The sequence below is a fragment of the Narcine bancroftii genome, chromosome 2, assembly GCF_036971445.1.
Source record: "Narcine bancroftii isolate sNarBan1 chromosome 2, sNarBan1.hap1, whole genome shotgun sequence".
NCBI lineage: Eukaryota > Metazoa > Chordata > Chondrichthyes > Torpediniformes > Narcinidae > Narcine > Narcine bancroftii.
Window position 1 is genome coordinate 258,047,025 of NC_091470.1, and position 24,092 is coordinate 258,071,116.

The 24,092-nt window shown below is 41.4% G+C and overlaps 1 protein-coding gene across 1 annotated transcript in view; it reads left to right on the top strand.

The window, feature by feature from the left end:
- Positions 1 to 24,092, top strand: part of mrpl13 (mitochondrial ribosomal protein L13) — a 165,317-nt gene that overhangs the window by 106,609 nt on the left and 34,616 nt on the right. Inside the window, exon 6 of the mRNA XM_069920952.1 lies at positions 11,423 to 11,544. Coding sequence (XP_069777053.1) covers positions 11,423 to 11,544 — 122 coding nt within the window. The remainder of the gene's footprint in view (positions 1 to 11,422; positions 11,545 to 24,092) is intronic.

A 24,092-nucleotide genomic window follows, 5' to 3' on the forward strand; every position in this document is an offset into this window, starting at 1 on the left:
CCCCTAAACCCAGCAGCAATAGATATTCACCAAGACAAATGGTTAATTAAACAAAAGCTCTTTTTAATTATCTTTAAACATGAAAATAGAATCATACTTTAACTTATCACTATTAACTTAACTAACCTAACTTAACCCCCTTCTAATTCTAAGTGCACATGTATGTAATGTGTGTGTAAGTTCAGAAAAGTTCTTTGGTTCACAGTCCAATCTCACTTCTCATTCCTCCACTTTCACTGGTTGCAGGCAATTCTTATACTGTGCACAGAATTTAACATTTATAAAGGACCCCAGGCTTTGGTGCTTGAAAGGTAAGTGGTTACTGCTCAGGAAGGTTCTTGTCGGTTTTCAGAGGGAGGTTTGTTGTTCCAGGACATCCATAACTGATGCACTTGCATCAGCCACTTCAATGTCTTGCTGACGAAACTTGCCCCTTCATGGTTCTTCAGGTGATAACCTCTTTCTTTCAGGTCACCACAGAGTTCCTTTTTGTTTCTCTTATTCCAAGTGAAACAGTAGAACAAAGTCTTCTCCTCTTGCATGAACCACAAGGACTTTGACCATGCTGTCTTCCAAATGGTGCTCTCCACAAGCTTGCCAGCTTGTCCTGTTCCAGTCCCAGCTGCCTCTGCTGGCTGTAACACTGTACAAGTGGTTACTGTGTGTGTGTCTCTCTCTCTCTCTCTCTGAGAGAAAGCCTGTTTGACTCTCTCTGCATGACCCTCTTAGAACAGCAAGCTCTCTTTCAGTCAAAAGCGGTTCCGACAAGCTCTTTGATCCGTTGCCTTTTATAAACAACAATCCATTAGTGAAGTCTCTTGAGCACTCTCCAAAGCTCTTGCAAATGCTGTGAGGCCTTAATATGTCTAGCATTAGCAGAGCTCCAGTATTTCAAATAAGATCTGTTTTAAAGTGTTTGTATGTAACCTACTCTAACAAACCTTTCCCAATTTATCTCCCAAAAACATATCTATACTCTGTCACACAATTGAGTGAGTGTATTCTTTAAATTGTGTGTATACTGGGTAAATTGCTGCAGCTACAGACTCAGTAAAAGGAGACAGGGAAAAGGCTCCGTCTGTCACTATAGTGTTGATCTAGTAGTGACCCATTTCAATTACCTGCCCATTCTTGTGCCATCGTGCTTGTCCATGGTCTCATGCACTGCCAGACTGAGACCATCCAAAAACTGAAGGAACAACACTTCATATTATGTCTGGGCACCCTCCAACTGGATGGCATTAATAATCGATTTTTCCAGTTTCTGTTTGCCCCCCTTCTTTCTGTATATCTCCTTTCCTCTAGCTCTGTCTCTGTCTCTCTCTCTCCCCCCTTTCCTTTTCTCTTTTTACAGGGCCAAAACAAGCCCTCACCCCTACAATCAATTCTCACCTTTTCTCTCTCCTGTCCTCTTATCATATCCAATTAACATTTTTGTCTGTTAGTGTGTACTCCTCCCCCTTCCATTCTTCCCTTTTTCACCATCCTTATAGGCAGCTGCCATCTTTTTACTCATACCTGGAGGAAGGGCTCTTGTCCAAAACCTCAATAACATATCTTTATCTCTGGATGCTGTGAGACCTGCTGAGTTCCTCCAGCATTTCTGTGTTTTTCCTCTAATCACTGCATCTGCAGACTTTCGTGCTTCACTCCATATTGATTTGATGTCCTTGATGTGTTTCCACTAAATCCTGTGGTTTTTGTTGGTTCATCGACACAAGTTGGTACATTCGATTAAGTTTTTGCTTTTTTTTTTAATGCTTCATCTCACTGTGAAAGTCCAATGTCTGGATTTTTTTAAACCTTTTTTTAAAATCAGTATAGTCACAGGTAATTCATGTAGGTACAACAATACAATCATTTTTTTAAGGAAGGTGAATCTATTTTCAAACCTCAACGGAAGACCGTTCTTAAAGATCAAGAAATGCATCGTGAAAATCAAACGTTTTTAATAGATTCTAAACTTCAACCTGATAGGAATAGATTAAAGATTTTATATACAAAGGCCTCACTGAAAATTCAATTTTTGGGTGCAAACCACCAATGTTGTTGATTGCACCCAAAACAAAAAGAAATCTCTATCGCTTGTCAGAGCTGTGGACTTAACTGCAATTAATAACTAACCTGGTAGCTAAAGCAGAAAGTTTATTTTGACTAAATGAAAAGCTATTGGGACTCAGTGGGTCAGGCAACATCCTTAGAGAGAAGTATCTTTTCTCCCTCCCTGGATATTTTGTGATCTCCTGAATCTCTCTGGCTTCTCCTTGTTTAGTCCAGATTCTAGCGCCTGCTTGTGTTGTTTTATAATTTTAACTGAATGCTAGAATTTGTCAACTATAGATTAGAATTGGAGATTAATGCATTGAAGATCTTGTGATATTTATTTGCCCACTTCCAATTTTTAACACCTCTTCTGTCTGCACATTGGAGGATATGGTGGTCTAAAGAATTCTTCTTTGGCTTGGCTTCGCGGACGAAGATTTATGGAGGGGGTAAAAAGTCCACGTCAGCTGCAGGCTCGTTTGTGGCTGACAAGTCCGATGCGGGACAGGCAGACACGATTGCAGCGGTTGCAGGGGAAAATTGGTGGGTTGGGGTTGGTGCATCTGCAATGGTGTTTTTCTGGCAGCCTGCAGAAGCAAAGTTCAAGTTGATTTTCATGTGATTGTACATGTACCACAACAGAAAGCAGCATTTCTCCAGATCACAGTGTACACTGATCACATATATACCAGTACATAGTTATAATTTAAAATAACCTCCAAGCAGAAAGGCCTGGCAGGTGAAAACATTGTTGTTGCATTCTACTAGAATCTCAACTGGTAAAAGGAGTGACTTTTGGAATACTGGAACTGGCCAGTCATCTCTTCCAATCTTCCCCACCATTTTGCACCTTCGTCTGACTTCCCTGTCATTTTTCCATCCGGTCTCATTCTACAAAGCCATTAGGCATAACATCTAGACAGTAGGACCCCATGAAGGAGTGGTTCAAGATGCATCTCTGCTCTTCCTGGTGTTGCTGCAGCAGTGCCATCTTGGAAGTTTATATACAGGTATGCGTTGCTATACCTGAATGTCCATGATACATTCTGTGAAATTGGGTGTTATGCGATGTGGCGTTGTGTGAACACTATTATATACTTAGCAAAGCTATATGGGATACTGTACCTGTAAACTCTTTACCTGAAATTAGGGATCAATGTGGGGACTGTCACGGGGCTGTGGGGAGAGAATGGGGCAGTCAGATCAGTGTGGGTATACAGTATACAATTTCCTACAGATACCGATTGCTTTTACTAAATCGCTCTGAACTTGCTCGCGGTAACTGAATAATTATAGGAACATGGGCATGTATGTGGTTGGATGTGGTTTGGACAGGCTTTAAGTGGAGCATACCTGTATTTGAGAAAATTGGTTTCATCAAATGTGCCCATTGAGATTACTATTTGCATTAAATTGCTAAATCTGAGTAACTTGTGTTCAGGAAGTTTACCCATGCTTGATTTGTCCCTAAGGTATTCGGAAATCCTTCTGCTAAAATTTAAAAATTATGCTTAAAGTATGGAACGGATCCTGTGACTGAGCAGTGTATTACAGTGATAAATGTAGGTTTTCTGAGGCCTAGAAAATAAAACCTAATAAGAGGAAGATATGGGTGGTACAGGAAGAAAGGGCAAGGAATTATAAAATTTAGAATTATAAACTGCTGGAGTTTGGGGGTTAGGAAGTATTTGTTCAGTAGTGTGGAATTTGATGGGCAACGGCTGCTCTGAAATGGTTCCTCGTGCTGATTTACAACATACAGACTGTACTTTGTGTTGTGGTTAATCAGCTTGGCTGTGCACTTTGTAAAATTACCTGAGGTCTTGCATGGTCAACATCTTTCACTGGATCAGAACTCCCCCTAAAGGTGATGTATTGTAAGAGAGTCATTTGTGTTGTCTGGAGAACAAATTCTGTCAAATCTTTTATAAGAGAAAGTTTGATTTTTGCCATTTCATTAAAGCACCTTCAGTCGTGGGCTCCACATTGGTCTCTTGTACACCTGTGAATACTTGACTTCAGGGATGACTTGCTTCCACTCTGGTTCTCAGGAACTGCTGGAGAAATACTTCTCTGTGAAATTCTGGAGGAGTTATGGAAGTCTGACTATCTGTATTAGCCCAATGCAAAACAGAAAATCCTGATTTTTAACTAAAATGCCAAAAGGAATAAAACTCTTGCCAAGACTCCACATGTTGAATTCATCTCCTGGAGAGAGTCAACTTTTCTTTTCAACAATCCTTGGGAATCCTGTTCCTTTGATTGAAATAAAATTCTTTTATTGCATTATTCGCAATCATTGCCTTTTCCTATCTTTTAATAGATCAGTATTTGAGAGCTTAGACTTTGTTGTTATCTCTGTGAGAGTTTTGCATGACATAACCATATAGGTGAATTGAGAATAAGGTTTTGCAACTTTCCCAGTTCTGACAAAGGATGTTTAACCTCCTGAGTATTTCCAGCATTGTTTTGCTTTCATTCAGATTTTAAATAAACTGGAAATTAAGAACTGCCTTGGGCACAGTTTCCATCAGGTGAGATTCTTTACAAAATAAAGGAACGACCTCGAATTCAGAGGCAACTGTAGACTGGAGAGCTCCTCCAGACTCCTGAAAGAGACGGTAAAGGTTACGCAGCTGTGTGACACCTTCACCTCAAAGGGTGTCATGGTCAGAACCTCCAAAGTTCTTCTCTGATCACTGCCTCCTGTCACCTACAGGAGGACCAGAAGGCAGACAATTGAAGTTGCTGACCCCAGAGAATGTTGAGGAAGTAAAGATGGAGTAGACCAGTTGGAGAACAGTGAAACCTTTTCTTAATTCCCTAGTGAACTGGTGTGAAGCATCCAAGGAGAAGATCCAGAGGTTCTTTATCTCCAAAGGTGTTCAGAGAGCAAGGCAGGCAGAGGGAACTGAGCCAACTCAAGGTTGACCTGAAGCAACTCTTCCTTCTGCTTTCGAGAGGGGTGGATGTTAGGAATTCCAAGAGGTGAAGAAATGGCAGGCTGAGCTATTCACCTCAGTCCTCCAAGACCTTCTGATCCAGAGTACACACTGTGAGCAAGATGATACATGCTCACGCTTCTTCCAAAAGGTTCATGGGGAACTCTGTGATCCACAGCTTTAAGGGACAGCTCAGTCATATCATTGCAGACAGGCATACAGAGGATCAGTGGGTCCTTTTATGCTGATCTTTACAACACTAAGGCCACAGACAGAATGTCCTCCCAGAACTTCCTCACCACTATCATGAAGTTCTTAGACAATAGCAAATGAGAGTGTCTGGAGTAGCCAATTACTCTGGGAGAGCTGACAGACTCCATCCATTCCTTTGGGTCAAATAAAACTCCTGGAAATGATGGTTTACTGGCTTGGTTGTGCATGACTCCATGAAACTGGGTAGCCCTGGACCTGCTGGAAGTATGCAACATTATGGACCAAGCAGGCAGCACATCAGACTCCATGAGGAAGGATATCATCACCCTCATCTTCAAACAAAAGGAGAAGGAGGATATCAGGAAATGGAAAACCATTTCATTGCTAAATGTGGAAACAAAATACTGTCCAAGGCCATTGACAATCGAGTCAAGTCTGTTTTGGAGCAGGTAATTTACCCAGACTAAACCTGCATGGTTCCATGCTGGAAAATCTCTGACAGCATCGCACTGTTCCTGGATACCATTGCCTACGTGCAGGACATGGGGTGGACACCTCTCTGATCAGCTTCGACCAGAAGAAGGCTTTCAATTGGATATCACACATGTTCATGATGGACATGCTCTCCAAAATAGGTTTTGCGGAAGGAATCTGAAATTGGATTACACTGCTCTACACAGACATCCATAGTGAAATCCAAATCAATGGGAGGGAAGCAGATCACTTCACCATCAAGTCTAGAGTCAGGCAGGGTTGCCTGCTCTCTCCAGTCTTATTTGTGTGCTGCAGAGACCCTTTGACCCAGGTCAAAGTTTTGCTGCACGTGGGTGGTGTCGCCGATTTTTGTTCAGACACATGATCAGTCTGCAGATTGATCAGTGTATGTGAGTGTGATAGTACAGACCTATCACCAATGTATATAGTTGCAGTATCTAGAGTGTAATGACTGTGCTTACAGCGATTGGCTGAGAGCTTAGCCACGCCTACTGTCTGGGCCTTAAAGGGTTGTGTCCCTAGCCAGGTCGGATCATTCCGGACTGGTCGGCCACCTGTGAAGAGCTCCTGTCTTTTGCTAATAAAAGCCTTGGTTTGGATCAACAAGTCTTTGGTTCTTTCGACGAGCTCTTCAGTGAGCGTTTTGAGTCTGCAACAGGTGCCTGGGTAAACTAGAAGAAGAGCGAGGCAATCTCTTCAGTAACTGGTCTGACCGACCCACCAACCCCTTCAGTCAGATCTGACCACCAGAAGGTATTGGGGATCTGATTTGGAGGGGCTGAGGCATGCAGCAAAATCAGGTTGGAGCGGATCACAAAGGTCCACCAGAAATTGGGTCTATGAGCTCAACACTCCATCTCAATAGCAGGGAGGAACCGGGTCATTGGGTGCAAGATGCTCTCGGTACTGCTGTGCAGATTTCAGATTTATTGTCAGAGTACATGACATGACATCACGTACAACCCTAAGATGTGGCACAGGTGTGGCCCATCTCCTGCACCTCTGCTCTGCTGTCACCAAAGCAGACTTCTGATTCACGTGGGGGTCCAAGATGGAAAGGGTCACCATGTACAAGTCACCAAACCATGGGGGCAAGGGCGTACCCACTATGGCCTTCATCCTGATGACCACCTTAATGTGTAGCTGCATCAGGCTGTGCTTGGAATCAAATTACGAGTGCAATAGTGCAGCTATGTGGTGAGGTTTTTCCTGTCTCGGGTGTTGCGAAGGATGGTCCTGTCCCATTGACATGCAATGTCCTAGTCATCTGGGCTTTGCCACACCATTGTGGAGAAGTTTTTCAAGACAAACACCTTTGATCACAAGGCCATCAGGCAATGGTCAGCAAGGAACATCCTGCAGAAACTGAGAGACCAGGACTCAATTGATCCAATGGGATGGTTCCCTGAGCAGACTGTTCAGGTCATTTAGCAGAATGCTTCTTTGCCAAGGCTTACAAATATGTACCAGGACTTGACCTGGCTGGCGGTGAGAGAAGCCCTCCCAGTCAGATCCTGAAAATTGGAGCATCATCCACAAAGCACATTGTCCCCAAGATATCTGTGGTGGAGTGGAGACAGTTGCCCACTTCTTTGCAGAATTCAGATTCGTTAAAAATATGTGGAGAAGAATGCAAGGGTCCTTGTCATGGTTCAACCCCAGCAGCAGTATGACAGAGGACTCTCTGATTTACCGGCTATACCCGCAGATGCACACAGTCATAAAATCCAGAACTGCTGCAAGACCATCAACTCAGTGAAAGATAACCTTTGGTCTGCCCAAAACCTGTTGGTCTTAAGTGGACAATAATGTTGGTGAGGGAATGCTGATGCATTCCAGACTGCAGGAGTTCATGCTGAGCGACGCACTGAGACTTGGCACAGCCAATGTTAAGGCACTATGGGGGAAGGACCATAGTCTAAAGCAGCAATTTTCAACTGGGGCCATACAGTCCTGTGGAGGGCCACAGCTCATTTAAGGAGGACTATGGTCTGAATTAATAAAATATATATTTTTTAATGTAGTCGGTAGGAGAGAAGTACAAAGAAACCAAGTAAACGATTGATTCACAGGGAAGAAAGCAGATAAACTTTGAGCGGTGTCCTAAGGGGCCATATCCGAAAATAAAATGGCTGGTCTAGAGTCCTTCCATTACCAGGCATTGAGGGGCTGAGACAGAGGGATATCCCCTCAAGCAACAGAGGGGGGAGTAACAAAAATGTACCACTGTGGTGGTAATGCTGCTGAACAGAAAATGAAAGCAACAATATAGAGTGATGGAAATGTATGGATACAAATCTGAAACTTTGAAAGGTTCTCTTTTTGCAAATAATTTATTGTGAATAAAGTCTATTTTTGGTTTAAAAAAAATCAAACCCGCAGACAAGGGTGGTGGAGTTGTGGTCTGGTGCATTGACCTCGACTTTGCCAAACCCAAACAAACAGCTCTCGGACACCTCCCCTTAACAGGACCCCACTAAAAAACATTGAGCCACTGCCTCACACACCATCTCTAACCTCATCTCCCTCCCTTGGTCTCCAACCTCATAGCATCCCAACCCCACACTGCCCGGTTCTACCTCCCAACCACAATCCACAAACCTAAATATCCCAGTAGACACATTGTTTCCACATGCTCCTGGCCTACCAAACTGGAATTGTTTTACCTCAATTCCACTATTTTTCCCTCTGGTCCATCAACATCCACGATACCTCACATACCCTCCATCACTTTAACAACTTCCGATTCCTTGAACTCAACTGCCTCATTTTCACCATGGACATCCAACTTTGATGCATCTCATCCCCCACACCAAAAGTCTCATTGTTTCTTTCTCAACAACAGACCCAACAAGTTCTCTTACCACCTGGTAGAACGTGTCCTCACTCTCAATAACTTCTCCTCTGACCTGCCAATTTCTCCAAGTCCTTTGGTAACCGCATGGATCCCAGCTATGCCCTGACTTTTTGTTGGCAATGTGGAACAATTCATGCTACAAGCCTACACAGGCAAGGCAAGGCTCCTTAACTCTTCTTCCACTGTGTTGACAACTACATTGCGGCTGTCTCATGCACCCATGATGAGCTCGTCAAATTTATCTTCTTTGCTGATAACTGTCTCCCGACCTCATATTTACTTCTCTGGCACATTCTCCCCCTCTCAGTTTGCATCTTGGGAGACAAACTTTCTACAGACATTTTCTACAAACCCACCAACTCACACAGCTACCTCGACTACACTTTTTCACATGCATTCCATGTGAAAGGATACTTTTCCTTTCACTCAATTTTTCCATTTCTGTTGCATTTGCTCCCAGGATGAAGTAGACAATAGACAATAGGTGCGGGTGTAGGCCAATTGGCCCTTTGAGCCAACACCGCCATTTATCGGATCATGGCTGAACTTTCCCTTTCGTTAACCAATCCCAGCCTATCCCCATAGCCCATCCCAGCCTTATCCCCATAACCCTTAACTCCCCTGCCCACAAGAGCCTTATCCAACTCTCTCTTAAATCCATCCAACGAATCCGCCCCCACTACCCTCTGTGGCAATGTATTCCTGACCCAAACTCTCTGGGTAAAAAAATTTCTCCTAATTTCTGTCTTAAATGGCCTTCCCTGTATTCTTAAACTATGCCCTCTAGTCCTATTCTCACCCATCATTGGGAACATGTGCATTGATTTCACCCTGTCAAGCCCTTTGATAATACTAAATACCTCAATCATGTCTCCCCTCATCCTTCTAAACTCCATCGCATATTGTCCAAGTCTTTCTAACCTCTCCACATGACAATCCTGCCATCCCGGGAACTAACCTTGTAAAGCTGTGTTGCACTTCCTCTATAGCAAGCATGTCCTTTCTTAAATATGGGGATCAGAACTGGATGCAATTCTCCAGGTGAGGTCTCACCAGAACCCTGAACAACTGCAGGAGGGCTTCCCTACTCATATACTCCAATCCCCTCTTTATGAAAGCCAACATACTGTTCGCCTTCTTCACCACTTGCTGAACCTGCGTACTAGTTTTCAATGATTGGTGAACAAGTATGCCCAGATCCCTTGCATTACCCCACTCCTTAGCTTAACTCCATTTAAATAATACTCTGCTTTCTTGTTTCTGCCTCCAAAATGGACAACCATTCCAGATTATCTGAGATGTTGTCCTCCTTCAAAAAATGTGGCATCCCCTCTAATCCCACTCTCAACTCAGCCCTTACTGTATTTCTTTGAATTCCCACACATCTGTCCTTGACCCCTCCACCCCAGATGCAACAAGACCAGAATTCTCCTTGTCCACACCTACCACCCACCAGTCTCCATATCCAACTAACTATCCTCCTCAATTTCCTCGACATGCAATGTGATTCCACTATCATCACCTTCTGCAGAGACCTCTCCTCCTTCTGCAGAGACCACTCCCTCTGTGATTCCCTCATCCATTCATCCCTTCTCACTAATTACTCCCTTGATACCTACCTCTGTGATTGCAGGAAATGTTACACTTGCAGGAAATGTTACACTTGCACTCACACCTGCTCCCTCACCAGCATTCAGGCCTCTAAAACAGTCCTTCAACATTTCACTTGTGAATTGGCAGAAATCAACTACTTCATTTGGTGTTCCTGAAGCAGCCTCCTCTACATCAGAAAGACTGGACACAGTCTGGGAGATCGCTTCATTCAGCAGCTTCGCTCTGTCCGCTGCAAAATTGAGGACCTTTTGGTAGCCAATCATTTCAATTCCACCCTCCACTCGCATGTTGAAATGTCTGTCCATGGCTTCATGCATTGCTAAACTGTGGCCACCCACAAACTCTCTCTCTCTCTCTCTCTCTCTCTCTCTTTCCCCATCCCACCACCTTTCCTCTCCATTTAGAAAGCTTCCCCTATCATTTCCCAGCTTTTTTCTTTTTTACATTCCTACCCATTATCCCCTCTTGCCTTGTAGGCATGTGCTCCTGCTCCTTACCCATTGTTTTATTCAGGTGTCTGCCTGCTCTTTGCTCATACCTTGACGAAGGGCTCAGGCTATGCTGTGTGACCTTCTGAGTTTCTTCAGCACTTTTGTGTACAATCACAGTGTTTGCAGACTTTCTTGTTTAACTCACAACTCTTAATCTTGAGTTTAACCAGCAATTTTGTGACACATTTCCACGTTGCTGCAGCACAACATGTTAGCAACGTAGCCTGTTATCAATAAAATGCAGGTGTGCACCGCTTAGCATCCACGATACGTTCTGTTAAATTGGGTCTTATGTGATGTGGAAGTTTTGAAACACCATATTACACATAGCAAAGTTATACTGTATGGGATTTTGTAGTGTACCTAGAAACTTTGTAAGTAGGGATCAGGGTGAGGGCCGACACATTTGTGGGCAGAGACCGGGGCAGTGGGATCAGTATGGGGACCGACATGGGACTGTGGGGAGAGAACGGGACAGTGGGATCAGTACGGGGACTGACACAGGACTTTGGGGAGAGAATGGGGCAGTGGGATCAGTGTGGGGATTGACACAGGACTGTGGGGAGAGAGCAGGACAGTGGGATCAGTGTGGGGACTGACATGGGTCTGTGAGGAGAGAGCCAGGGCAGTTAGATCAGTGTAGAGACTGATACAAAGCTGATACAACACTTGTATTTGTGAAAATAATTAGTTATGGTTTCTTTCCAAAGCTTTTGATAAATAGGAACTGCAGTCTAATCCTTTCTCAATCACTTTTTTCTCTCAAGGCAATCCCCAATGAAATTCTTAAGAATTTGGTAGAAGAGCTTCCACAGCCACGCCAGGTTCCCAGAAGGTTGAATGAGTACACTCAAGAGGAGATTAATGACTTCCCGAGAGTATGGACACTGTAAGTCGCATTTACCCCTCAGGCTGGATTTATCTTTGTACAGAACAGCATGGTTATCTGCTGGTAATCAGGTTATTTTTTTGGATAATTAATCGAGACACTGTTTCAAATTTAAATGCTGTTAATTTTCTTTAAATTTGTAATTTTTATTAATGATCACAAAACTGCCAGGTTGACTTTAGAACAAAAACATCTCGTTCAATAATGATCTGCAGGGGGAAAAAATCTGCCATCCTTGCTTTGTCTGGATTTTATCTGACACCAGATCCACCAATGTGGTCAACTCTGAAGTGCCCTCTGTGATAGCGTATAAAACTTATCTTGTATCAAATGAGAGAAGTTGAAACAAAAAAAAGAACAGGATGGACTACCTAATAGTTTCTGGGACCCAAATTCAAGCTGGTAAAGTCCCTCCACTACATTCAATGTTGCAAATTTCTCCTCAGAGACACCCATGGCTTGGTGTCCAATTTGGGAGGGTAGGCCCATGTAAAAGTCAAGCTATCGCTTTATATTGCAATTTGCATGGAATCATGCCTTCATTCATCACAATCCATTAGTACCTCTTGTTCCAGCGACTGGTGGGACCAATCCAAAGGAATACAGTTGGCTCTAAACCTCATCACACTCGATCATCAAACATACACCAAACAGCTGACATGAAGGCTTTTGACCAAATGTGGCAGCAAGAAAGCCTTGTAAAACTGAAGTCAACAGGAATCAAAGGAAAAGCACCCTAATGGAGTGAAACACAAAAGTCTACAGAAATGCTAGAGGAACTCGGCAGGTCTTGCAGCATCATTCCTTAAAGATGAGCTCAGGCATGAAACATCAGTTCAATATCTTTACCTCCTACAGATGCTGCAAGATCTGAGTTCCTCCAGCATTTCTGTGCTTTTGCTGAAATTACCCTAATAATTGGAGTCATACCTCACACAGAGGGTGGTGGTGGTAGTTGGTGAAATGTTACTGCAGGTGTTCATCAGAGCCCATCCTCTTCAGCTCCTTCATTAGTGGCTGTTGTTACAACATATGCTTGGAAGTAAGAATTTGGCTGAGAATTGTATAAGGTCAATTTTATTTGTAATTACTCACAAATGAAACAGCTTGTGCTAGCTGCAGCAAGACTGAGACATCATTGCTGCATAGAATAATATGTGGCAAAAGTGATACAAAATGTCCAACAGAAAGACTATCTATTTACCCTGGTGATCAGTGGTATTGTCTTGACAGATTTCCCGTGATCAACGTCCTCTATAAATAGGAAATCCAGCTAACCACCTGCAGAACTACTGATGACTTCAACGGCAGGATAGATGCTGGGTATTTTGTGGCTGGAGATTCACCTTCTGACCCTCTTCACCATTGACAAGCAAGGGGCATGATGGAATACTTTCCACTTGCCTGGATGGCACTCAACACTCAATAGCATCTAGAACAAAGTAGCCCATTAGTTAAACACCCCATTCATTATCCAAAATATCCAATCCCAATGCAGAATGTTGCATTGTGTACCATCTACAAATGTAACAAGCCACTTAGACAGTACCATCTAAGAGAAAGTGTTTCAACAGTAGGAACATCGCCACCTGCAGGTTCCCTTTCAAGTCCCACACAATCCTAATTTAGAAATACATCTCCATTCTTTCATCATAGCTGGGTCTAAATCCTGGAACTGTTCTTAAGAGGCTTGAAGCAAAATCAGTTTACCACCATGCTGTCAAAGGGAAATAACACTGGCTCTCAGATTGTGAAAAATATTGAATTTTAAAATGTTTAAAACTTCAAATCGGGTTTAAAAATAAAATTCAACAGAACAACAAGAAGCATGTTGGCAAACACAAGCAACAATCCTGCATTTGCTAACACTGATACTTCATCCTAAGCTTACCAAGTTGTAAAGACTACTTTAGTGCTCTTGTCCTAATCAATCTTCATTTATTGTACGCAAAGGCATTAGAAACTTTTTTCTGTCTCTAACATTTATTGGTGTTCTAAGCAAAAGAAATATTTTGAATTTAGCTTTTGACTGTCCAGAAAAGGAAACATCTGGAAGTGAATGGTGTGTGAATTATAGGTCCAGGCAATGAGGATGCACAGAATATATGTTCCCTCCCAGGATAATCATTTGTTTGTGGTCCAGAGCATTACATACTATTCTATCAATATATTTATTGGTAGCTGGAGAAGCTTTACTCAAAGATTTATTTCAATAATTTTGCCAGTGGACAACAAATGAGCCTCATTTGTTGGGATGATCCTTGTCTCTCTCACCCCTTCCTCTTTCCTTTACTCTGCCCCAGAGAGAGTGTAGGTTCACGTGTATGTATGTGTGACTGATTGCTGGTGTTTTACTCAGTTTCACGTACTTAAGCTCTCTGCCTTTTTGGCGTTTGCCTTCCTCCTCCTGCATTTTCTCTAATTTTTTTTTTAAACATTTTTTTGATTGCTTGCGTAGAACAGTGGGAAGATGCTGAATTTTAGTGCCTGCTTTCTATATGTTAATCTTGCATTGTTTTATTTAGTTACTTGAAAATCAGTCTATTTTGAATCTCATCATTGGAAATATACTCTATTATCTACTGCAAATTCTAGATTAGGATTCCTGTCAAACTGCATATCTGTATAAAAGGTTAATTGTGTTGCTTTTCCAGTTTGCCTTGTTTGTGTTGTTTTCCTCAGAAAGGAAACCAGGTGTTCAGCAGCACAGAATAAAGCTGCCTGTTTGAAGAGCAATACAATGCAAACCCATTCAGGGTTGTATGGTGGGACCTTGTTTAAAACCTGCTGCAGTTTTCAAAGATCACTTGTTTTGACCATACAATTAAAAAGCAAAAATTAAGAATAGGTTTTGTCAGATTAGAGGTTGTATTGGGCCATCCAGATGTTTGATTTGAGTACTCATTATATTTTTCTCGTGAACTATTCCCAGTCTTTGAATTCTTCTGAAAGCATGTGCGCATTTCACCTGGTCGAAACATGCTCTTTAACTTTTATTTTCATTTCTTTGATGTGCCTTGACTAAATAATGAACAGCTGCTCTAATGAAAAGGCATCGCAACAGTTACTTCTCCTCACCCCAGGCCCTTGTTCAGCTGCTTTTAGCTCAGAGGGCCCTTGTTTTCATGGATGGAATTTTGGTTTACATTCTTTCCAGTTATCACATTCTGAAAGCTCCTAGCAAAGAAGAAGATTTCTTTTGTTTCTATTTTCTCTTATTTCAAATTTGAATCATGCATTAGACCCTTAAATTTCTTCACCTATTCAGGAGGATTTAGGCCTTGGGGAAGGGTAACTTTAACCTACCGATTAATATAAAGCAGGTGATTTCCAAACAGTGAACATCAAACAACCAGTTCACTAAGGCCAAATTTTCATTTTTGGCTAGGACAAGTATTTTTCCTTTGCAGTTTCCTTTTTTCATATTTTGAAACATTTAAGCTTTGTCAGCTTGGGTCTTTTGATGCTTCAGCTACTGGTTTATACTGACAGCTAATTTTGTACTTTATTTTGACAATCATGAAACCTTTCTGGTGTTAAGCTGTTGGTTTTGTCTCCAGTGGCTTTTTGTACATTTCCAAATTCAGCATGTTAAAATGATGCAGTGAACTCTGAGGCAAGAAAGACAGGGAGCTTTGCCTTACATGGTCAGTCTTCTGGGTTAGTACATATCATATGCTCATACAAATTTATTTAGAAGCTTTGAGAACCTTTTCCTGGAGATACTTACCCATGCCCTATCAGTACTACCCATTCTCATCCTTTATTCTACCATGCCCTACTAATTCTTGACCTCTCTGGGTAGGGAAATGTCCATCCTATCATATTGCCTCATCACCAGAGAACCAGCAATTGGCCTGGCCGGCAATGAGAGGAGGCCTCCCAATCAGATCCTTCCGATACAACAGGAATATTATTCACAACATGCATTGACCCCAAGACTACTGCAGCAGAATGGAGACAGTCATTCATCATTTGCAGAATGTAAATTTGCTAAGAATATGTAGAGAAGGATGCATGGGTCCTTGGTTCATCCAAGTTTAATGGAAGATTTTGATTTGCGAGCTGGGGGAAATGACCATGATTTTTCCTTACCTATGCTTCATGATTTGTCGTACCTCTATAAGGTTACTCCTCAGCCTCCTACATTCTAAGAAGAAATCCTCAGTCTATCCAACCTCTCCTTGTAGCTCAAGCCTTCCAGTCCCAGGAGCATTTTGGTGAACCTTTTCTGCACTTTTTTCTGCGTGGTGAAATTCTTCCTCTAGCTAGGTGACCAGACTGCACACAATACTTACACCAACATCTTGTACATTTATAACACAATGTCTCATCTCTTGTTTTATGCCCTGACCAATGAAAAGCACAATACTGGATAAACTCAGCAGATCAAACTGTGTACTTTATATAGCAAATATTTTGGGCTTGAGTCCTTCATCTTGGTATAAGCATACTTTTTTTTGCAAATCCTGCTTGATTTTAGCATCTCAAAATGGAGTTGTCCGGGTTAAATACCAAGAATCATTTCATGGCACACTTTTCCAGTTGATTCATATCCTGTTGTATTCTTGGAAAACATTTTTCACTGTCCATTATTCCACAATCATCTGCAAACTTACTAACCATGACAACTATATTCTGATCCAAATTGTTAATGTAGGTGACAAAGAACAGGAGGCCCAGCATCATATCCTTCTGCACACTACTGGTTACAGGCTTCCAATCTGAAAAAATAATCTTCCACTATCGTCCTCTGACTTTTATCACCAAGCTAATTTTGTATTCAATTCATTAGCTCTCCCTGAGTCTCAACCTTTCAGACAAGTCTACCAGTCAAACATCTACCATCTTTACCTTGTCAAACATCTTAGAATCATAGAGCCACACAGCATAGAAGTGACCCTCAGGCCCAACTAATGCCTAACAAGTTGGCATTCTATGTTAATTCCATTGGACCATAACATTCTAGGACTCTCCTATCCATAATTCTTTCCTAATGTCTTTTGAATTTGTCATTGTCCCTGCTCCGAGGTTCCTCCTAAAACTTCTCCTTTCACCTTAAACCCATGCCCACAAGTTAGAGAAACATCTACTTTGAGGGGAAAAGGCTATAAGAATTCACTTTATTCCCTTTCCCACATGACTTTATACACTCAGCCCTCAGCCTCCTTTATTATCGTCACATTATCTGCGAAAGCAACTTCATGCCTTTTTTGCCTTCCTAATTTCCTTTTTTGAATATTTTAATTTTGATTTTACAGACTCAAAAAACCCTAAATAAATCAACTTTATATATATATATATATATATATATATATATAAAACACAGTATGTGTTAATCCCATCCCCTTACTTATCTCCCTACCTTCTTCCCTTAATACAGAATCATTTAACTACCCTTCCCCATTTTAAAATAAAACCACACACACACACACCTGATGTCTACTTTCTTTGCCAGTAGGGGAAATTAATCAAATTGGGTATCAATTATACAGTACAACTCTAATTATCTAAAATGGTTGAAATGTTTTTTTCGGAGAACTAGTCATTTTTAATAAAAAGCCCAGTAGCAACAGCAAATCACTCGTAACAGTGTTTAATCAACAGCAATCAGCAAGGGAAGACTTTTAAGCATTAAAATAATGTTTAATTCTCACCAAAAAAAATGCTGGCCATCACCGAAATGAACCCACCAATGCCCCATTGCCAATGAGAGCCCGAAGTCCCTGCTGCCACCAGGAGTCCAAAGTCCATGCTGCTGCCGAGAGCCTGAGGTCCGCTGCTTCCGCCAGGATCCAGACATCCCTAGTCAGTTCAGCTCCAAAAAAATTTAGGATAAATGAAGATTTCTGATTTGTTTTGGATCTCCTCATTTATCCGAAAAAAAATTTTTAAAATTTGGATCATTGAGGATTTCAGAGAATCTGATTTTGGAAAATCAGAATTGTACTGTACTTGTTATTCAGGGGAACTCCCACATGGGTGCCCTGCATTGTCTGCCTGTTCCCTTTCCCTCTCCTGACCATTACCCATCTACCCTTCTCCTGCCTTCCAGGTGTAATAATGTCCCTGTAACTCCTATCAATCATCATCTCTGCCTCCCAAATATTCCATAGTTTATCCAACTCCAGCACCAATTTCTTAACTTGGTTTGTCAGGAGCTGTAGCTGGATGCACTTCTTGCAGATGAAGTCATAAGGGATACTGCTGGCTTCCCTGACAACCCCGCATTCTGCAAGAGGAACATTCCCTTGCCAATGTGGTGGAAGATTTATTGCCAGCAAGTCTATATGGTAATCCAAACTAGCATAGCATTAAGGTAATTAAAATGTGTTGCAAGGGCTTTCAATGCACTGTTTGTTTTTTAATATATATTATGATAAAACTAATTTTCTGCTTCACAGTTACATTGTTGGTAAAGCAAATTCAGCACACATCCTGCATGTTGCTTTACTTGACATTCATATGGCTTTTAGCCAGTCAAAGCCACAACAAATATATGCATCAATTTGGGAGCAGGTGAGTGAGTGCACAAAGAAGCTCTGGGAACATATTGCTAAAGACATAACTCACCCTTCCCCTCCCAATATGCTGGATCTAGGAGCAAAAGTAAATTTGTAAGTACAAGTGTTGACAAGTATAATTCAAAGAGAAATAATGGGAGATTACATTCAAGACTTCTTTATTGTTATGTGATAGATTCTGTAATGTTACACAAAATTGCCTTCTGCCTGCCATAAGGCAGAGAAAAAGTTGCCATTAGTGTCATCTGGTGCCCTAACAGTATGAGAGAAAGAGAAGCAATAGAGGTCCCTTCAGAGACACTGACTGTGCATGGATTTACACTATGTATACTAGTTCTTTTGTGTTTACTGTTACAAAATGACAGTGTATAGGCCCTTCAGACCACAATGTTGTGGCAACCTATGTAAACCTACTCCACAATCTAACCATTCCCTACCTCACATCCATAGGGCTCTATTTTTATTTCTCCGCACAGCACCACAGAAGCCAGGTTAATGCCACATTCCTAGCAAAGCTGCAATCTCATTCACACATCTCTCTTTTCATAAAAGCAGCACAGTCTGAGCCCCATGAAAGTCTCTATGTACTGTCCACCAACGACATAATTTTTCTCTCAGCACCTATCTGGCACTAGGTTTTTTTGAGTCTTTGTAAATCTCTTATCTACAGTAAAATCCCTGGTATCCAGCACCTACCGGGAGTGTTAGATGCCGGATAAGCTGGTTTTCTGGTTGCTTGGACTTGCTCTTACAATATCTAACCAATACATCTGCATTAGAATAAAATGTTTAAAAGACAAAATACTATACTGTACGTACACTGAACAAACTTCACTTGCATGAATATATAAAGCTTGAAGCATTTTAATTTATTTTCAGTCACATTCTTTGAAAACTTTTAAGCATTGCTGCATTTGCTGGTTCCCTCCACGGAGCCACCCAGAAGACGAACGATAACATCATAATTAAACCCCCTCCCCATGTTTACAGATAAAGCCCAACTAATATACAATAATAAACTAATCAATATAAAGACTCTTGCGAAACAGGGATAAGGAAACACTTTAAGAAAGTCACCCCAACAGCAAGCATCATCAACCAGCACTCCATCCTGGGCGACACCATTATATTCAAGCACTTTATTCAAACAGCTGTTATGAGCAAAGCACAACCAAGGCACTCTGTTGGCTGAATATTTGCTCCCATCTTCACCAAAGGTATATGTGTTATTTCAGAAAACATTTACTTTTACAATTATAATCTTTTATTTAATTTTTAAATTTATTCTTTTTTATTATAATTTCAATTTATTTATTCTCCACTTTTCTTTTGCTTGTTGCTTGAGGTCAGTTGCTTGAATTCCGGATAACAGATGTTTTACTGTAATTGATTATCCAGTCTTAGCTTCTGTCTTGAATGTTAATAGAGTTTGGTTTAATTAGTTTTCCCTTTAGGATTTGGTCAAAATCCAACAAATGAACTATTGCAAGAACTTCCACAATCTGTTTACTCTCCTTGGAAAGCTGATCGGGCACATCAAACACAACTTTTCTATCATTAAATTCATGCTATTATAAAACTATGACAATGCAGGAAACCTGTAGCCTACTCTTGAATAATTGCTTAAATTGTTTATCTACTTTATTATAGTGGCAACAGTGTGGTTTGTGGTTTTGCTACTCTTTCATCTTTCTTCTGCCGAATATTTTCTGTACCCAATATTTCATGATCCTTGTCAACACTCAAACAGTTTCTTCCCTCTTTCAGCTCTTGAATATATGCCATATAGTCTGCATTTGATCAACCATAGTTCTTTTCTTTCATCCCAAGTGATTGCTAATTGTTTATTGTTAAATCATTAGATCATTTCCTTCCTACTGAAGACTTCCCTTTGCTTTTAATGAGCATCGATTTCTGAGTGTCAAACTGATACAGGATAGAAGGGGTATGTTTGACTCGATGTGCCTCGGAAATAATAATGCATTTACACAAGAACAGCTGCACCCATTTCCCATGACATGTCAAATCCCAAAATTGTTTATTTTTAGGCATTTATCAAATTCTCTTTTGGGAATTGTAATCCTTTAAAGTTTTACATTTGAGATCATAATCCAAATAGTTTTCAGAAAAACTTCTCCTCCTATCCTGGTTCTTTGATAGTCATCTTAAAGTTGAGATTACCAATCATACTGGCAGTAGAAGATTCTATTTATTCTGATCAAAATCTCCATAATTTTGAGCACATCCATAAATTTCCAATGAAACCTAGTCCTAGAAATGCTATATGGTGAGATTATTTGGGGGGAGATGCAGCTTCAAGTAATCTAGCAGCAGGGTGAAAAGCAGAGATGGTGAATGATCTGCCCACATTTAAGGATCTTGATATCCTTCTGAGGAGAGGCTGAATGTGTACACCAGAGCTCCTTAACTATAATATGACTATTGCAGATCGTCAAGTTTATTGTTATCTGATTGTACAAGTACAACCCAACAAAACAGCGTTCTCCGGTCCTCGGTGCAAAACCAGACAATACATAAGCAGGACAAATATTTCATGTATTCAAATAAATAAATATTGTTTTGAGCATATAAGAGTGTCGGGTGGTTAATGTGAGCACTTCCTTTGGTCATTCAGCATTCTCACTGCCCATGGGAAGAAGCTGTTCCTCAGCCTGGTGGTACTGGCTCTGATACTCCTGCATCTCTTCCCTGATGGAAGCACCTGAAAGATACTATGTGCAGGGTGGAAGGGGGTCTTCAGTGATTTTGAGTGCAATCTTCAGATAACATTTCTGGCTGATCACATCAATGAGGTGATTGCTGGGTGGGGAGGGGGGGGTGGTTGGGAGGGAGACTCCAGTGATCCTCTATGCCACTCCTATAGTCCTGTGGATTGACCTCCAATCCATTTCTCTGCAGCAACCACACCACACTGTGATGTAGTCAGCCAGGACACTCTCGATAGAAAGTTGACATAAAGGTGGCTTGTAGCCTTGCCCGCTTTAGTCTTCTCAGGAAGTACAGTTGCTATGGCACCTTACTGACAAATGAGGAGATGTTGAGGGTCCATGATATTTAAGTGACTCCAAGGAACTTGGTGCTCTCCACTCTCTACTAGAGTTGTTGAAGTGTAGTGAAGGTTTATCCTCCTAAAATCTACGATCAACTCCTTCATCTTGTCCATGTTGAGACACGTTATTACTCTTGAGTCATTTCATGAGATTTTCCACCTCTTCTCTGTAGCATGACTCATTGTTGTTGCTGTTGAGACAAACTACTGTTGTATCATCTGTAAACTTGATAACATTACTGGTTCTGGCGATGCAGTCCTGGGTGGGTAGTGTGAACAGGAGCAGGCTGAACATACACCCTGAGGTACACCTGTGCTCAGCATGACGGTGCTTGACGTTCTGATACTGACCCAGACAGACTGTGATCTTTCCGTTAGGAAATCTAGGATCCAGTTACAGAAAGAGCTGTTGAGACCCAGCGAGTATAGCTTCTCCACCAGGCCCTGAGGAATGATTGTATTTCGGCTCCTCTTAGCCGCCTATTCCCCATAAACTTTTAATTCTCTTATTATTCAAAAATCTATCAGTGTCTGAGACACACTTAATGAGACAGTCACAACTCTCTGGGAGAAACAGTTCCTCTTCATCTCTGTCCTAAATCTATTCCCTAAATCCTGATGCTATATCTCTTAGTTCTAGTTTCACCTGCAGTGGAAATAACCTCTCTGCTTCTGTCTTATCTATTCCCTTCATAATTGCATAGGTTTCTATAAGATTACCCCATACATCCAATGAACCTCCAATTAGTATAGTCTCTGGCTACTCAATTTCTCTTCATTAGCTGGTCCTTTCATTTTTTGAATCAACCTGGTGAACCTCCTCTGCACAGTTTTCAAAGTCAGTATATCCTTTCTCAAGTAAGAACTGCACATAGTTCTGCAGTTGCAGAAGGACCTCCCTGCTCTTAAATTCAATCCCTCTGACAATGAAGCCCAACGTCCCATTTGTCTTCTTGACTTCTTGCTTTGTGCAAACTAAATGTTTGTGATTCATGTACAAGTACTCCCGAGTTTCTTTGCATAACAACATGCTGCAATTTTTCTGATACCCAGTTTTTCCTTCCAAAGTGGATAATCTCACATTTATCAATGCTCTGCTCCATCTGCCAGACTCCTCCCTCCTTAGCCTCTGCAGACTCTATGTCCTCTGCACAATTTACATTTCCACTCAAAATAGTGTCATCACCTATCTTAGATATGCAAGATTTGGTCTCATCTTCCAAATCATTTGTGTACATTGTGAATAGTTGTGAGCCTAGCACCAATCCTTGAAGCACACCACATACCATTGATTGCCAAACAGAGAAACAACCATTTTTCTCAACTCTACCTTCTTTCAGTTAACCAAACTATCTTTGCTAATACATTGCCCCAGTGTTATTTTGTGCAGAAGTCTTTTGTGTGGCATCTTATCAAACACATTCTGGAGTATATTACATCCACTGCTCTTACTATTTTCCTCAAAGTTAGTTTAACATGACCTGTCCTCTTGACATAGATTTCAGATTTATTGCCAGAGTACATACATGACATCAGGTACAACACTAAGATTCCTTTTTCCTGTGGGCGTGGCAGAATTACCTCTAAATTGTAGTGCAAAAATTAACTGCACACAGTGTGAACATGTAAACAATCAAAAGAACTGTAAACATACAATGAATGCAAACAAACTGACTGTGGAATACAGTGAAAGCAAATAAAATCAATGAAGTGCACAAGACCCCTTAAATGAGTCCCTGATTGAATTTGTTGTTGAGGAGTCTGATGGTGGAGGAGGAGCAGTTCTTCCAGAACCTGGTGATGTGAGTCTTGTGGCACCTCTACCTCTTACCTGATGGCAGCAGTGAGAACAGAGCAGATGCTTGGTGGTGAGAGTCTTTGATGATTGCTGCTGCTCTCTATTGGCAGTAATCCCTATAGATGTACTCAACAGTGGGGAGGGTTTTGCTGGTAATGCTCTGGGCTGTGTCCACTACCTTTTGGAGAGCTTTGCGCTCAGGGGTGTTGGTGTTTCCATACCAAACCATGATGCAGTCGGTCAGCACGTTTTCCACCACATATCTGTAGAAATTTGCCAAGGTTTCTGATGTCATACCAAGTCTCTGCAAACTCCTGAGGAAGTAGAAGTGCTGTTGTGCTTTCTTCACGATGCCATTGGTGGGTTGGGTCCAGGAAAGATCCTCCAAGATAGTGACTCCCAAGAACCTAAATGTACTCACCTTCTCCACCTCTGATTCCCCAATGATCACTGGACTACATACCTCTGACTTTCCTTTCCAGAAGTGAGCAATCAACTCCTTAGTTTTTGCTACACAGCTGTAGGTGTAAAGTGAATAGAGAAGGGGGTTAAGAACACAGCTCCAGTACTGATGGATATTGTGGAGGAGAAATCCTTACCAATCTTCACTGATTGTGGTCTGGAGGTGAGGAAATCCCTGATCCAATTGCACAGTGGGATGTTAACTCCCAGGTCTTGATGGACAATGTTGTTAAATGCCGAAATGTAGTCAATAAAGAACATCCTGATGTATGCATCTTTGCTGTCCAGATGTTCCATGGCTTTGTGTAGGGCCAGTGAGCTGGCATCCACCATAGACCTGTTGTCGTGATAGGCGAACTGGAATGGATCTATGCCACCACAAAGACAGGAGCTGATATGCTTCGTCACCAGCCTTTCAAAACACTTCATTACTGTTGATGTAAGTGCTACTGGTCCTCCATATATGGAACTCCATATTGTGTCTGCCTGATGAAATAATTTCTGTTCACATATCTCATTGTTTCTTTCTTAATGATAACTTCAAGCTTTCTCCCAATTACTTAAGCTTACTGGACTGTATCTTTTGTCTCCCTCATTTTTTAAACAGTGACATTTCAGTCGACTGGGACCTGTCTACAGAATTTTGGTAAATTACTACAAATGCATCTGCTGTAAATTTAACCATTTCTTTCAA